The following is a 17,401-nucleotide window of genomic DNA, read 5'->3' on the forward strand; positions in this document are numbered from 1 at the left end:
ATGCATGGATCTTGGAAAACATTCTGCATGATGTTTCCCCAACAATGGGAAATAAAATTCGATATCTTTGCCTTACACAGTTCTCATCAAAAGAATCACAGACATGTGAAGATATAGAAGAGCTCAAACTGTTCCAGGCTTTTGAATCTCAACATCCATCTGCCTAAAATCAATCAGGCTCCAGAGTCAGCTGTGACTGACAACTTGCAGAATAGGGACCTTGCCAAGAACCAACACAATCTTCTTAGTTTTAGAGATTGGTTTCAGTGATACAGATTCAAATCTATTTTGATTCCTGCCTCTACTCTGTGTTGTAGATTATTGAACTTGATTTTCCAAAGATGTCACTGGACCCAAGATATACAAAGTTGCCTTATTTGACTAAACATTTGAACATCCATATAAATTTTGGAAATTATTTCAATGATTTTGTTTTTGGAAAAAAAAATCTGTGGGATTTTTAAAAATCATGCATTGGCCACTGAGAATTGTTAGATAGGGCAAAATAACATCTATATATAACACCTATAGATAATGTTATTCACCTAGATCTTTTGGATGATAAATACTTATACATTTCTTTTATATATAACAACTAAATTCACATTATATAATCAATCAACATTAAGTAAATAAAATACACTTTTGCAAGAATCTCAACATGAATATTTATTTAAAATATATGGACAGATATCTTAGCACATCTATTAACTAGCAAGGAAGATCACAATACTTTTCTAATGACAAGAAAGGTTTTCCTGGAACTTACATTAGAGACTATTTTATGCCACCTATTCCTATAGATGTGAACTTCATTTTAACAGAACTCTGAACTAAAAAGTAACCTAATGATTTATTCAACTCAGTGTCAAACTGTTCATGAGCGTTGCATATCCAGTGAAGTTTCATACAAAATACCCCATAACTTTGCTTAAGAAAATACATGTAGTCATGAATTAGGAAAATGTCCTTTATTAGACAAATAATTTTATAGTCATAATTAAAATATATTTTTTTATAAAACAAGATCACAAAAATTTACAGAACATTTATATACAGATTCATTCCATAGGGCAATTCTTATCTTTATTAAGAAAAAGCTCTGCACACATACACATAACTTGATTTTAATTGAACCGTTTTGCATTGGTTACAGAAATATTTTAATTTCTTTGCAGTTACCGAAAACCAAAGTGCTGTGTGCTATTTGGCAGATTGCTGACTGTTTAACAGGCTATTTATGTCGGATGCACTGAGATGGTCCTGAGAAAATAAGATTTTAAAAATGAACCAGAGGAAAATTGCTCAAGGAATAAAACTAAAATTTTTAAAAGCCATTCAAACCACCAAGCTATTAAATCAGCACATTATGACATTCAATAGTTTGTGTGCTATCTATTGATTGCTATCTAGAAGAGAAATTGAAATTATACTTTCCCTTCACAATTTTTCACCAATGTATTTCCTTACAGCTGAAGCTGATATTGATGTTTTGAAGAAATTGCACTGCATCTCATTGTGCTTAAATGAATAGGATTTTTCAGATTTTCTTTATTCTTGGAGGAAATGTTTTCAGAAGTAATGTTCATACAAACAGACACTGTGTGTTTTAAACTAAGGCACTGCAGTAGAAAAAGTAGATGAGCTTTTAAAATGTTCTTTACAATTCTTCAGTTTTAATTTTTCTTTCTGAACACCATCATTCCAAATGTCTTTTTTTATTAAGCTTCACCTCCTTGAAGAAGTGGGTGTGGTTTTCCTTCCTCAGGCCAAGGAAATGTATAGTGCATCTTATTGCCGATAAATTTTAAAATTATTTACTTTAAATAAGCAGATGATGAAAAGGGATCTCAATTATTCTTACATTTCTTGGTTGCATGTTTGTTTGTTTGTTTGTTTGTTTGTTTATAATTTATAGGCAACCTAACTCCAATGGACTCCAAGATTATGATTAATTGTTCTATAAAACTCAATAAAATCGTCTTCTTTTTTTGACTGGATAGAAAAATATAGTTGTTGTGATGGTTCTCTGTTAGGTTGTCTTTGGGTATCATTTCTAAAAACCCTGCATGCACCAATTGACAACCTTTTGCTCTAGAAGTGTACCCTGAATATTCCGATAGGCAGACACATTCCCCTGCCCAGGAATACAGCACCATAGATTGCACATTAGTGATAGTTATGACCATTTAAATAACTATGACCTTCCAACCCTAAGACCTTGTGACGAGCTGGATTTTAGACAAAACTCCATGGAGCTGCTAAGTTTGGAGTTGGTCAAAGATATTACAGTCTATTGGATTTGATCAAGGATTCTAAAAACGGGTAGAAACATTTCAGAAACATTGGGATTAAAATTGCCCTGGCTCAAGTTACATCTTTCTGCTACAAATCTAAGGATGTTGAATCTTTTTGAGGTTTATATTTTTCACACGGTAAAGTGCTGGGGCTGCTTGGCACAATTCATGCCAATGCAAGTATTCATTAGGTATAAATCTTGTGTCCCTCAGTTGGACAAAACCCCCAATCGCCAAAACTGCCCAGCTCCACAGATCACATCATAGAAGATATTTAAAACATATTTTTCTAGCAATGTTTCCAAAGAATTGGGATATTTGTCAATAAATAAACAATAATATCTTTTCCAGACCCTTTGAAATGGGAAAGCATTCCATATGTCATGAAATTATGCTAGCCTACTAGCTTATTTTGATCAATGTTTTCCCTTGACAAGTTTGCTCTTTCATTTCATTCAATGCTTGCAGATATATCATTGGCACAGAAAGAAATATATAATCAAATGAAACAGCCTTTTCTTTTCTGCTCCCTTGTTCTCCTTGCCCATATCTCCAGGAGGCAGCTCAAATAATAGAATGCAAAAATGCTATTGCCAAAGCAATTTGTGAATGACAACAAAATCTACCAACTCGTCTCTGAGTTCTTCAACCATTGTCTTGGCTGGTTTAAACTGGCTCGTAGGCCAAGTACCTGTTCCCATCATATATATCCTTGGCTGCTTTGTGAAAAAGAAAAGGGAAAGACTGCAATTTCTTCCTCTCATGAAGAAATTTCACATAGATTGGCCAGTCGTCTTATCCTTTCTCTGCATTTCAGATGTGCTTTTTTGACTTTTATTCCAGGTGCCACAAATACAGTAAAAAAAGTAATATTCCACCTCTTAAGATATGGCTTTTCACTTTATATTCATTTGCTAAGCTTCTAGGACTGCAAGGAGGATTTTCTTTTTTTTTGGACAATTTTTGGTAGCTGGTCCCAGTTTGGCAGTAATTTCAGTCAGCATTTGAGGCAGGTTACCCAGTCCGTTCTTTCTGGTATTTTTAGGGAAGTGCTCCACTAAAAGTAGTAATTGGCAAGCACAGAAGAGAGCAGAAATCAGAGGAATCTTTGGGAGGAAGTAATGAAGTGGGATTCCCCCTGGTGCAAGGCTCATTGGTCTTGGGTTTGTAGCATGCAGAGATTTCACATCTATGAAAACAATAAGACACCAAAGTCACCCCTAATGTAATTCAGCCAGACATGAAATTATTTCCAATACTGTTGAAATTCAAATATCTGAATGTCCTTTCAAGAGAATATTGAACAATAGAGACTGTTATCCTTTGATAAATGGTATGCTGATGTAGCAACTTTCTTTGAAACTGTAGATTGACTACACCAGGGGTCTTCAACCTTAAATACTCAAAGAGCCATTTGGACCCGTTTCCCACAGAAAAGAAAACACCGGGAGCAACAAAACCTGGGTGGGCATGGCCGACTCGATGTCACTCATTTCCACTAGTCACATGATACCCCCTTAGCCACGCCTACCCAACTGGTCATTAGGGAAGAACCAGTTGTTAAAAAACACCGGGAACCACAAAATCCTTTTGACATATCTCTCTCTCCCCTCCCTCCCTCCCTCTCTCCCCCCTCTCCCTGAATCTCTCTCTGTATCTTTCTGTCTCTGCCCTGGCCGCTTCTCCATCCCCTGCTATCGCCCTTACCTTCTCAGACCAGGTGGCTAGGAGTGACTGAGAGGGGAGGGCGAGGGGCAGGGCCAGTCAGTGGTGGGATCACCTGACATGGATCCACAGCAGAGGGCCCAAAGAGCTGCATGCAGCTCCGGAGCCGCAGGTTGCTGACCCCTGGATTACACAAAAGCCATCTTTTACTTTGGATACTTTGGAACCCTAACAGTGGGCACCACTGTGGGAAGCAAAGTAGCAATAGCTTGTAACCTGCTTGTAACCTGTCCAGATGGCTTCTGATCATCTGCACACCCCAGATGGATTAGAAGGTGGATCAAACAGATTCTCAAAGCAAGAGTTTTAAATGAGATTCTCCTTTTCCCCATTACAATGTACTAACCCTATATTAGGATTCCCTATAAAGAAATTCAACACTGGATAAAGTTTCCAGTCAGATCCAGTCAGATGTTACTCACTTAATACCAAGAATATATTCTTCTCTGGCTCATGCGGGATATCCAAAAGACCTACGGTAATTCTGCATATCCTTACATAGGAGCTGCAAGAGCCTTTCAACATTTAAATGTACTGAGACTAAAAGGATACCATATTACTCTGAGCAATCTCAATAACTGAAGATTGAATAATAAGAATTGCAAACAAATTGGATCCAATCTCTGTCAGACCTATGTAAAACTTAAAAGCTTTCTAAGTTCCCTTACACTACTCAGGTGAAGCAAGGAAAAAAGAACAGGCATTGTAATGCATATATATAGCAGAAAGAGAGATGGAAAAAACTCCCAGATATTAGTGAAGAAAAACCTTAATGGTAAAACCTAAGGTGATTCCAAAAGGCATCTTTTTCACTTTGTAGAATGGCTAAAACCCTACCAATCTAGCTATCTCTCATCAAATTACAAAGACAGTGCTGTTCACTCTCACCCACCTAGTAACACTCTGCAGAATTTTCCGTTCATCTTGATCTAGGCATACAGCAAAGGAACAGTTAACTCCGGTGATCTGAACTTTGTCCACTTTCAACTGGTATATACCAATTTGCTATAAGAAAAACATACATGAGATTGTTTCATAGAGACATATTTTTGCTTCCCTCAACCATAGCAATTGGGACAATGGGTGGCATCATTGATCAGGTACCTGATTGAAACTCTTTTTAGACTTAGAGCTTTGCCTCTTGATTACCTCGGTGGCAGTAAGAGTCAAACATTCTGTTTTGGGACCTGGAAAAGAAAGGAAATAAAGGTAATAGTCAAATGTGGAATTTCCATACCAACCTTCACAAACTGATTAACCAGTAATTATTAATTACTGAACTACAACACCCCATTTTCAATGAAATGCAAATGGGATATTAAAGTGGGAAAGTAACTGGATAATGTAGTGGTTAGATGCTGCCCTTTGATGCAGGAGAGCAGGCTTTGAATTCTGACAAGTACCTGCATTAACAGTAGGGGTCCTTGCAGTAGTGGGTTTCTACTGGTTCACCCCGGTTCAGGTGAACTGGTAGCAGCAGTGGCAGGAGGCTCTGCCCACCCACCCAGACATCATCACGGCTGCACACAAGTGAAGCAAGCGTGCACGCTGCCTGCTCACAGTTCCAAACCAGTAATGAAAGTAAGTGAAACCCATCTACTGGGTCCTTGGGCAAAGATGCCCTAAATCTTCACCTAAATCTTGGATATGAAAGCTACAGAGGCAAAAACAGCCATGCCACTTTGGACATCACCTGAATTAACAAGTTCGGCACCAAATGTTGGGGAACCAGGAAAAATCTAACAATACATGGGCTATTGGAACAAACTATACATGGATGAGACAAGAAAACCTGGATTTGATGGAATGCTACTAAAGAAGTGTACCTAAGGAAAGCGGATATCTGAAATATATGAGGGAACTATGGATGGACAGAAGAACTAAGTCCACATTAACTTAAGAAACAGTTACCAATTGCATCAATATAGTGATGAGCAAGCTATTCTTACAACTTGAAATAGATCAACTATACATTACATCCCAGATTCAAGAAGACCTGGATGTGCAACCAACACATGACACTGGAATATCACTACCACACCCACCATTACAGAGCACAGCAGTTATCATGAGGCATAAAATCATGGATAAACTAGCTATTGTAAACCCTCAACAGAGCTCAAACCCAAGATTCAGTGGAGAAGTACCATCAGATAGTATGCAAGAAGATACTAGTAGAATCCTCATAACAATCTTTACTATCACTACCACCATAACTCAGACCAAAGAACTGGTATACCCTACAGCCACTATAATCCTGGAGATGTTTGGCTACATGACGAATAGCAAAATACTCTCCCACAGAAAATGAGGTTAGAGGCTAAGAACACAGCAACTCAGAGAGAAATTAGTCAACTGATGGAACTACAGAAGGGAGTGAAGACAAAGACTCAAATCACTGACTACCAGGATAAGAAGGTACACTGGATACATATTTTCATATTTGGTGGACTTGCAAGAATATCAAGGCTTTTTGGATAAGAATTTGGTGGATTCTACAAAATGTTTTGAAAAAGAAGATAAAGTTCCTGCCGCAATTTTTTTTACTGGGAATTATCACGGACTGTACAGTAATTGAGACTAAATTGATTTTAAATCTAATAAAGCGGCAAGATTATTGATAGGACAGTATTGGAAGAAAAAAGAATTACCTACAATAGAAGAATGGATTTTGAAAGTTGCTAATCTGGCTGAGATGGCAAAAATCTCAGCCTTTTTGAAAGACAATACACAAGAAAGATACTTAAATGAATGGAAAAAATGGACTGACTATATCCAAAACAGATATCAGATTAAGAGATATCAGGCTGCCTTTGAATGATTAGGAGGTATTATTTCTGTTTGCTATGGGGGAGGTTAGGATTTGATGAGAATTGCAGGAGTATAACTGAGTTGGGAGGGGAAATTTTTAACATATGTTTGTTTTATTTTTAAACCATACCTTGTGTTTCTTTCGGGAAGTCAGGGGGAGAGGGGGGAGGGGGATAGAGGGGGGGAGGGGGGAAAGGGGGGGAAAAGCTTTTTTTTGTAAAAACTTTTTTAATAAAAAAAAAAAGAAGGTACACTGGATGTACAGATACCAAGAAGATAAATCTTTCTTCTCAACGAACCATCCATGCAGTGCAACAACACAATAACAGTTGAGCCACCAATAACAGAAACTAAACAGAAGTGGAAGAACATTCTAAAAAGATGACACATTAGACCAATGCAAAGTGGCTGCAGAATCTGAGGGCTGACCATAGCAATCCCCCAGAACAGGCACCAGTCACTATCAAAGTAGCAGACATGAACATAAAAAGCAAGGCAACACCTGGCTCACACACAAGCCAAACTTACTGGCTAAAGAATGCCTATCAGTACAGATGAACCAGCTGGCTTTCACCCAAACTGGCTAACACAAGGAAGAATAGTGCTAATTATGAAAGACCCACATAAGAGAACAGCACCAACTTCTGGCCAAAAGCTGCCTCACCACAACATGGGAAGTCCTATCAAGCATCATAGCCACCAATCTAAAGGACCATATCAACCAATACATAAGCCCAACTCATGGGTGTTGGAAACAATACCGAAGACACAGAATACCAGTTGCTCATTGATCGACCAATTGCCAAAGACTCAAGATCTAGACAGACCAAACTGAGTACAGTCTGAATTGACTATAGGAAAGCCTACAACTCAATGCCACACACATAGGCTGTACCATCAACAGAAAGCCGAGGTGGCTGACATTGAGAAATACTACCAGTGGCTCGAAAGGGCTGAATTAAAAGACAGCACTGAGATACTGATTATAACAACACAAGAAATGGCACAGGAGCCATCACATTAGACAGGAACTAAGGGCAGATTATGCAGCCTCAGAGATAGTCCAACACATAGTGGCAAGGTTAAGATGCAGGCAGGAACAATTGTTTGAAATTATGACAAGAGCTTTATGTTTGCTGTTAGAAACCTATCTATTTGCCTAAGCATTTTTAAACAAGTTGCTGAAGTATTTGATAAGAGTATTTATTGTTACATGTTCTGTATCCTTTATTGCTGTAATTATGGGTCCGTGTGAAATGAGAGTCCATAAATTGCATGTTACATTCTAGTGAGTAGTGGTAATGGAAGAAGCAGGGATGGGTATTAGGAAAAACTATACACAACAATTGAAGTGATCCAAGTTAAAAAAAAATTCTATATGTGATATAGATGGGTGGATTGGAACAAGACATAAAATACAGAAAAAGTGATTGAACCATTTAGGTACCCAAGAATGAAGACTGATGAGTTTCAGCATCAAAAAAGATCTGTTTCTTTTGAATAGGTTTTTAAACTGAAGTCTATCTGTATGTATACATGATAAAGGAATTTATTATTTTGTATGTAACACAAATTTATGTATTGCCACTTCAGACAGTATATAATTAGTATAAACCACAAAGTATGATTGATTATCATGAAAAAATGAGAGAATTAGTCAAGAATTATGATGATGAGGTTCTGAATTTGGAAAAGATAGGTATCCTTTTTTAAAAAAAAAAATCAAGGTGAGTTCTGGAAAAACATGGATGTGGGGGGAAATGATCCTGAAAGCAAACCAATTCAGGAACAGAAAGTTGAAACAATATTAGAAAACAGATTACTCTGTCAGCAGAATGACTATAAAATAGATCTGAGGGAAGAAAATATAGGAGCTGCTTTCCAGAGAGTGGAAATAATTATGTTACAGAGTACCAGAATAGTAAGTGGAATTATGTTATTGGAAAATACAGAAAAGTGTGTTTGGTAAAATAATGAATTAAAAAAGTCTGTGCATGAGAAAACATAGAATGTGGGTGAAATAATAAAAAAGAGACGTCCTGTTTCTGCTAGGATGGTGTTACAAACTATTGAATGGATGTGTGTCCAAATTTTTGCTATTGCTGTAATCGTGTTTTTCTTATTTTGAATGTATATGTAACTGTGCATAAATAGTAAGCATGCACTCAAATTTTCAGGTAAGTTAGGATTAACTTTGTATTGTGCATATGGTAGGATATGCTGACCTAGGAATTTAAAAACTTGATTTTTGCCATCAAGCCAGAGACCTGGATAGTATGAAAGAGGCCCATTCCTTGGTTATAGTAATTGTGGGATGCTGTCAGTGCTCCTGACTGCTGTTTTATGATATTTATGTTATTTATAATTTTGATTGTATTTTACTCTTTTTTAATTGTTAGGGCTGTCTGTCATGTATATGAGATTTGTGGCTATATAAATTTATTAAATGTATGAAAGTCTATTGTACAATCTCTACAGATGCAAAAAGACAGCTGCAAAAAGTAATAAAAAGAGCAAGTAGCAGTTAATATTAAAGATCCAGAGAAAATATACAGCAGTTTTGATATTTTTTTTTTAAAAATGGAAAGAAATGAAGGGGGCCAGTAATAAGGATGAAATTGAAAGTAAAACTAGTAAAATGATTCGGAATGAAACTTAAACAAGGGAATGCTGGAAAGAGTATTTTAGAGATCTAAATGGGAACGACAGTGATATGTCAGAGAGTATAATCTGAAAGGTGTTCTAAATGTTAGTGTCCAAGTAAATATTGAAGAAATGAAATTAATAAATGCTGTGTGAAAAATGGCAAGGCTGTAGGCACACTAGAGAATAGTTTAATTTGTGTGCAAAGGCTTCACCTGTGCCTGGTAATTGAAAGAAATACCTTATTTCTTTAGACCAAGGCTAAGATAGCAAATGAATGCAGAAAATAACACATTTGTTTACTAACAAACTCAATTCAAATACGTATATCCCTGAGTTTATACTTTTAAGATTATATTTAGTATTGTAAAGTGACAGATAAAACATACATTTTAACAAACTATTTTAATTAATAAACATCATCCCTAGATATCACTATGTCATCTACCCCAACTTTTAGCCTTGCTTTTTTCATAATTCTCAGTTTCAAAATGCCCATATAACTTAAGGGACTCTTACAAAATTTCCTTACCCTATTTCAAGATATCACTTACAATCTGTAATAGGTGCCCATTAAAGTTATTTCTGGTACATTAGCCTAGTTTGTTTAAATGTGCAATTACAAGCATTTGAAGTTGTAAGCACATTGTTCTATCAGACTAAAAATACGATTTCCTTAGATAATTGGACGGCAGCCAACCCCTCTGTGTTTAAAGCCAGTCGGGTTACTGGAGTGCAAACATTTTTGGTTAAAAGCAGGAAAGTGTGTGACATCTAGTGTCCAAGATTGTTACTGCATGAATCTAGCAGATATCTCTAGAGCTGTAAGCATACAAAAAATGGGGCAAATAGCAGCATTTGGTCTATTGCAGAGGTGGAGAATCTCTCCGGCAAACGGAGTTGCTCAAATCCATTCTGACTTGGGCTTTGACCAAGCAAGGCAGGCCAAGGTGCCCAGGGCACAGTCTAGTGGTATGATCTGCAATCAACTGGTGACTCCTAAGTAAATCAGTATGTATTGTCAGCTCAGTTACCTAATTACTAGATCTGGGCACCTAATAGGACATAAAAGTGGCCAAAAAGGTGACTTGAAGTTGGATCCATGCTGTGGCGTCAGCTTCTTTGACAGAAGGTTCTTCCTGCCTTGAAAGAAACAGCGATGTATCCTGTCTTCAAGAGGCCATTCTTGGACCTCACATTCTTTTATAATGATTAATTAGTCTCCAACCTTCCCTTTCTGTTTTGTTTCCAGGGGGAAACAAGCAGGAGAAAATGATGACATATGCATAAGAACATCATCACACAATCCCACAATTTAAGGACTAGTGCCAGATATTGGGACACAAGTATCTAATCATAACATTTGCCTCTCATTACATAAGTGTCAAGTTAACCAACAAGGAGTGCATTAATAAATACACACCTCAATTGCACAGTCTGGGTCTTTCCAAATCAGCTGCCCACTTCTTCAGATAAATCCTTGGTTCAACAAGATCCCCCCCCCCGCTCACACTTATTGATCTTATGAAAGCAGAATTGTTGCCCACACTTACCAAGTTCCTCTTGCCTCTTACAGCCCTTGCTAAGGTTGACGGATGTACAAACTTTTTCAATGTCATTCCAGCGGCTCCTTCCACTGACTGCCCTCTGGAGAAATTAGACGTGAGTTACTCCCAGTCTCTTGGTTCCTTGTACCAAACTCTGAAGACAGTTGTTAACAGCATTGGCTCTTTCTAATTAAATACATTTCCCCATGAGTTGCTGTCAGTGCTTGAGAACTTTACACTTGTGTTGCTGTTTTCTTCCCTTTCCTGAACAGACTCCCCCTTTCCAACCCAGGTCCTAACATGGGAGGCCCATAAGAAGAGCATCTTCCTTACCTTGCTGTAGGTGATCTGTAGTGTTAGAGGGATTGCTTCTCTGTCTCCATCTATGCCAAGACGCTTGCAACCTGGACCTGAACAAAATAATAATAAGAAGAAGATGAGATTGGATGGATGGATGGATGGATGGATGGGAGTAAACACCAATAGAACATAGAAAGATTCTCTGCAGGTGGTTTAGCAGAGGGAAAAGACCTGTTTAGTTTTGTAACAGAACAAGTACACATGCCATTCCTCTATTTTGGCTTCTCCCCATCCTTCAAGAAGACTTCATGTTTTGGATCCATCAGTGCACAGCTGTTGCCATGAACATCTGTGCCTCTCTTATTACCATATTTTTCAGAGTATAAGACGCTCCGGACTATAAGACGCACCTACCTTTTTTGGAGAGGAAAACGAGAAAAAGAAATCTGCCTCTGCCTCCCAGCAATTTTGCCTCATTGCAGCAAACAGCAAACAGCCTGCTTTACTTTCAATTTTGTTTTCAGCATAGCTTGTTTAGCACAAGAAAAAAAAATCTGGTCCCAGCAATTTACCTCCTTGCAACAAGCAGCAGAGGCAATGGCAATCCCTGCAGCCTGAAACAGCCGAGAGTCAGGAGGCTGATCCAACCGACAATCAACTTGTGCTAATTGGGCTGTGCTGAACCTGAAATGGGCTGTTTCTTCTTGCTGGTTGCTGCAAGGAGGTAAATTGCTGGGAGGCAGAGGCCAAAGGGTGGGGGGCAGTGGGTGGCCGGGGCTACATTTGGTGTATAAGACGCACCCAAATTTTTACCCCCTTTTAGGGGGGGAAAAAGGTGCGTCTTATACTCTGAAAAATACAGTACTTGGTTCATAGCATTGATTCCCTTACTTTCCATGGATACCTGAAAGCAAAAGGCTGCCCTTTTGCCTTCTTATCATAGGTACCTTATAGGAGATGAAGGTTAGTCAGACTAAACAATTCTCTTTTCTGCTTTCTATGGTTTTTACAAACATTCCAGTGAAACAAGATGGCAACAGTGGAACTGAGTGGGTTTCTCCAAAACAAGACCAAGGGGTTGCTGGCCTGCCTATCAATTTATTTAGTTACAAAAGACCTCTTTTATTTTATCAGGTCTGTCTTCCCCCTGAGTTTTATGCTAGCAATTGCTGAAGAGAAAACCCTTCAGTAGATGACAGTCCTGTCTGAGTTTATCAATTTGGTTGTTCTTTGCAGGCAGAGCTTTGGTTTTTCTCCTTTGCATCACTGAGTTTTCCACCATCCCCAAATTGAACAAAAAATGATCACACAGTGAGCCTCCTTTGCCTTACCTGAGGCTTTGATGGCCCGGGTAGCTGCTGAGTGGCCCAACTCAAGGGAGTGGATGAAGATCTCAGTTTTTCTCTCTCCCCCAATGAAAGTGAGCTGTGAAATTCAGGGGAAGAGCCCATTTAACATTCTCCTTAAAGATAAATAAAAGCAGTTCACCTCCCCCACCACTACCATTTCAAGACCATTTTTGCTAAAAACAAATTAACAAACACATTAAATTTGGTTTATAGGACCAAATATGGATTAGAATCAGGAATCACAAGATTTAAGTACACACTTTCAGAGACTGTTGCAATAAATAACAGGAAGACTACACTTAATGTGTGTTGAGGCAGTCAGGTCTTCCAAAACAGGGGTCTCAACCTTGGCAAGTTTAAGCCTGGAGGACTTCAACTCCCAGAATTCTGGGAGTTGAAGTCCACCAGGCTTAAACTTGCCAAGGTTGGAGACCCCTATTCTATAAATAGGCCAAGGCAGAGGAAACCAGCCACAGTGTTTTGGGGAGAAGAATGAATCAGGCATCTGATGAGATTTCTAAAATGGTCTAAAAACAAGACTGGCCCATTAGAGCCATGCCTTAGCTAGGGCATCCTCTCTTCTAATTCTCAAGAAGAAAAATGTATTATTGGGTCTGACTTTTTCTGCCACACAGAAAAATGATAACCTAGCCAAAAACATGCTGAATGAAATTGAAGGTATTCTTGGCCTGCTGCATGGGACTAAAAGAATAACGACAGGCATACTAATAACAATTATTATTACTATTATTTATTACATGCCTTTACCAACCCCTGTTTTTTACCATTCTCACCTCTGCCTGATAGACCTGGAGTAATATAGAGTGGGTAGCAAAGCGACAGTAATAAAGAATCATATCAGCCAGGATGGGAAGTTTGGTGACTGTTTCCTCTGAAGACTCGCCCTCAGGCTTAATGGATTGCTGCAGATAGACAAAAAGTCATCAGTTCTCTTCCAACTAAACAGTGCAGTTCAGTAATTCTCCCACAGCCTTCTGCTCACCCTCTACCCCATAAGAATATCTCCCTAAGACAAGAAAGGATTCTGAGTTTGTTTCCCCAAACATTTCAATTTTTTTAGAGAACATTTGTAAGTGGAAAGCCTAAAGCTAAGCAACTTTGCAAGTCAATACAAAATATGACAAATACATCCAAATAGGCACAAGGTTTATGTGTATTTAATGCAGCTACATTTAATAATTTAAGAAGTATTAATTGCAGCTCTTTGCCACACAGGAGCATGCATGTTTGTCAGTCCTCCAAGAATCTTAGCATTTTATGAAACCCTGTGGCAGGAAGCTAACACATGTTAATGGCCTTATTGTGTAAATGAACAGGATATAATTTAACATTTCTCCTCAGATATAGAAAGGAGAATTATTTTTTGTTTCAATAAGCAGAACACTCAAAGGAGCCTCTTAATATGTTAATATAAAGGAGATCTCTTCTCTGTTCTCCACTACCACAATATCACAATTCTGCCTCCATCTTGTCTTAGTTTTCTGTATTGCATCCCTCACGCATGACAAAATCCCTTCCTTAAATCTAGTCTTTTGTCTTTTGATACATTTCCAATATATAGGCAACGGTGACCAAGGGCAAAGGTTTGACAGAATAAAGGCCTGGAGTGCATTGCTGAATAACAAGATGCACGCTAAGCAATTCAGAATTCAGAAAATACCTGGCATAAAACGTTGGTGGGGAGATTCATTAGCTCAAGAACATTGCGTTCGTACCAGGGATCCAGCATACCTATATAGAATGAGATATCATTTGTGCTGCTCTCCATCCCTCCCATAGCTGGATCCTGAAATCAAAGAAATACATATTATTAGCAGCTTTACTGAAGCATGACCGCAATGCTCGGAGGTCCAAATAGAAATTCTTATTATGCTGGGAACACAGTAACCACTTTTTAAAGACAGATGTATATGAACCCTTCTTCAAATCTAGCTGGATTTGTTGTAAGAAGCATATAGTCAATGCATTCCAGCCAGGTCACCTCACAGCGTGGGCTTCCAAAATCCAATGCTTCCAAACAACTTCCTCGTGTATATTAATGAACCTCAACAGTTTAGTTATGAATGTTACTATACTCTTGCTAAGGAGATTCTATGCAAAGTTGATTGTTGTTTCCTAGCTACTCTCCCTATATTCCTATATGTGCTTAGAGCTCAAAGCATTGGTAGAGAGTAGACCCCACACACCCACTTTATGGTCTGTTTCTGTTGCTCCCCTCTGGGATGAGATTTTGAAGTATTTCTAACAAGATTACCAGATTCTGTAACAGCTTTGTTCCCTATGCCATCCATCTGGTAAACTCGCAAGATTCATTTTTCTCACCATGTACATGTATACATCTGAACTAGACTGTGTTGTTTCTCTGTGTTATATAATATATGTGGGTATATGCATAATTTTGCATTTATTTATTTATTTTGTCATGTTTATGTAGAGTATATTGGAGGTGGTGACCCTCTGAGATGTGTATGCAACAAAATTTCATTTTAATGAATGCCAATCAGTGTACTTTCAAAGTGACAATAAAGTTATTCTAAGTCTAAGTCTATTTTGCTAAACTCACCCTCCCCAAATGGGGGATGCATGGAAGCAAGCATGACTTGGAGAAGGGATCAGCAGTGACTTCTATCACATTCATGCTATCTTGCCACCAAACACAGAGACTATGTTCTTTTAATACTCACTTATATCAGCTGAATTTTTGTTATAAAGACACATACTCTTAAAGTATTTATCAAAAGCTCATCTAGTCCAGCATGCTGTTCTCACCCAAGCCAACCAGATGTCTCTGGAAAGGATGTGAGCGTAGCAGCATATTTCCACTCACATCCTGGAGCAACAATTATACAGATGCTGATAAAGATCTAGCACAATTAGCGTCCATTCACATAGTGAGATGTATAAATCAGTCTAAATCTCTTCTAAAATAATCCAGGTGGCAACTATCTTGATATTGTTTTGAACATTCAACTAGGTATTACATAAAAAGGTGTTTCCTGACTCAGTTACACTGAATGGCCTCAGTTCCACCCTAATGAGGAATGGGGCAAACTTCCCTGTTCATTTTTGCCATTCTGTGGATAGATTTATACAACTTTTATATGAGATACAATAGTTTAGAATACCACCACCACCCCGCAATCTTTCTTCTTTACAGCAGAATTGCTTCAGGTCCTTAATAATTTAGAAAGGAGTTTGAGCGTTTTACTTTAAATGTAACAGCCAAATGTGAATACAGTGTTTTGAGTGTAATTGCACCACAGATTTCTGTAATATTGGTTGCTTTTATTTTTATTCCTTTCCTACTGATTCCCAAAATGAAACATCCTGGGTCAACGCTGCCACTGAGCTATCTTGTACCAGCTCAACCTTTTCTGCTTAATCAATGTCATCTCAAATATCAGGCTGCTATCTTTAGTTACACGACTTTTTCACCTCCATATTCATCAGTTAAAATTAGCTGGCAGTGAATGAGCTATGTCTATTCCTACTGGGGATCATCACTTCAATCCCCCCCATTTTTGTTGTTCTTGTTTTAATCGGTAAGTGGGAGGGGCAGATATGGCGGAAGGGGGGGATCGTATCGACATAGGGGGTCACGCGTTCGATGTTTGCAGGCGATCGCGTGCCCCGATCCCCCTGACTTCTCCCGTTCCCCGGATGGCCAAGACCCTCAGAGCCTGGGCCTTCGTCTGATGTTATGCAACGCACGGTCCGTGGCCAATAAGGCCCCTCTAATACATGATCTGATTCAGGGGGGTGCCGCGGATATTATAGGCGTTACGGAGACCTGGTTGGGCACTGAAGGGTCGAGATGTGCCCACCGGGTTTCCGTGCATTCCATCAGCCGAGGGCCCAGGGTAGGGGTGGAGGGGTGGCGGTTGCTATTAAAGAGAGTCTAGAGCCGAGGGAGACCACTGTACCTCAGATTGCCGGGTGTGAATCCCTCTTTGTGAGGTGGGGTCATAGATGTCAGATGGGCTTGCTGGTGGCGTACCTGGCTCCTTGCTGCGTCACAGCTGCCCTGTCCGAGCTCCTGGAGGTGCTTGCCGCGCTGGCAGTGGAGACCCCCAGACTTTTAGTCATGGGGGACTTTAACTTGCCATCTGCCGGCTCGTCATCGACGGTAGCTCGGGAGTTCTTGGCCTCCATGACGGCCTTGGACCTGACTCAAGTAGTGGATGGCCCCACTCACATCGGGGGAGGCACACTGGACCTGATTTTTGTCTCTGGTCAGTGGTTGAGAGATCTGGACTTAAAGGAAATAGTCATTGAACCTTTGTCATGGTCAGATCACTCTCTCCTTCGCCTGGACTTTCTGACCGCTACCCAACACCGCAGGGAGACGGAACCATTACGGTGGTACCGTCCCAGGCGCCTGATGGACCCAGAGAGGTTTCGGACGGAGCTTGGGCCACTTCCTGAGGGTCTGGCCCACGGCACGGCAGAGGACCTAGCTGCAGCCGGGGACCGGGCTGCGGCTGGGGCTTTAGACCGTGTCGTGCCTTTGCGGCCTCTGACCCGGCGCAGATCCCAACCGGCTCCTTGGTTCTCCGAGGAGCTGAGGGGGATGAAACGCCGGAGAAGACGCCTAGAGAGTTCCTGGAGGTCCAGCCGTTCAGAGGCTGATCGGACACTAGTTAGATCCTATACCAGGACCTACCTAGTGGCACTGGGGGAAGCGGCGTTCTCGCCTCCTCCCTCATTG

At 39.5% G+C, this 17,401-nt stretch overlaps 1 protein-coding gene across 4 annotated transcripts in view; it reads right to left on the bottom strand.

Annotated features, from left to right (window-relative positions):
• Window positions 1-1,621: 1,621 nt before the first annotated feature.
• PIK3R5 (phosphoinositide-3-kinase regulatory subunit 5) overlaps window positions 1,622-17,401 on the bottom strand; it is a 63,739-nt gene continuing 47,959 nt past the window's right edge. For all 4 annotated transcript variants that reach the window (XM_058166179.1, XM_058166177.1, XM_058166178.1 and 1 more), the window contains 8 exons: window positions 14,354-14,479; window positions 13,467-13,595; window positions 12,655-12,748; window positions 11,357-11,433; window positions 11,030-11,123; window positions 5,127-5,209; window positions 4,915-5,027; window positions 1,622-3,486 (listed from right to left, as the gene is read on the bottom strand). In XM_058166179.1, the coding sequence (XP_058022162.1) occupies window positions 3,339-3,486; window positions 4,915-5,027; window positions 5,127-5,209; window positions 11,030-11,123; window positions 11,357-11,433; window positions 12,655-12,748; window positions 13,467-13,595; window positions 14,354-14,479 (864 nt within the window). In that variant the 3' untranslated portion in view covers window positions 1,622-3,338. The remainder of the gene's footprint in view (window positions 3,487-4,914; window positions 5,028-5,126; window positions 5,210-11,029; window positions 11,124-11,356; window positions 11,434-12,654; window positions 12,749-13,466; window positions 13,596-14,353; window positions 14,480-17,401) is intronic.

The sequence above is a fragment of the Ahaetulla prasina genome, chromosome 2 (assembly GCF_028640845.1).
Source record: "Ahaetulla prasina isolate Xishuangbanna chromosome 2, ASM2864084v1, whole genome shotgun sequence".
Taxonomy (NCBI): Eukaryota; Metazoa; Chordata; class Lepidosauria; order Squamata; family Colubridae; genus Ahaetulla; species Ahaetulla prasina.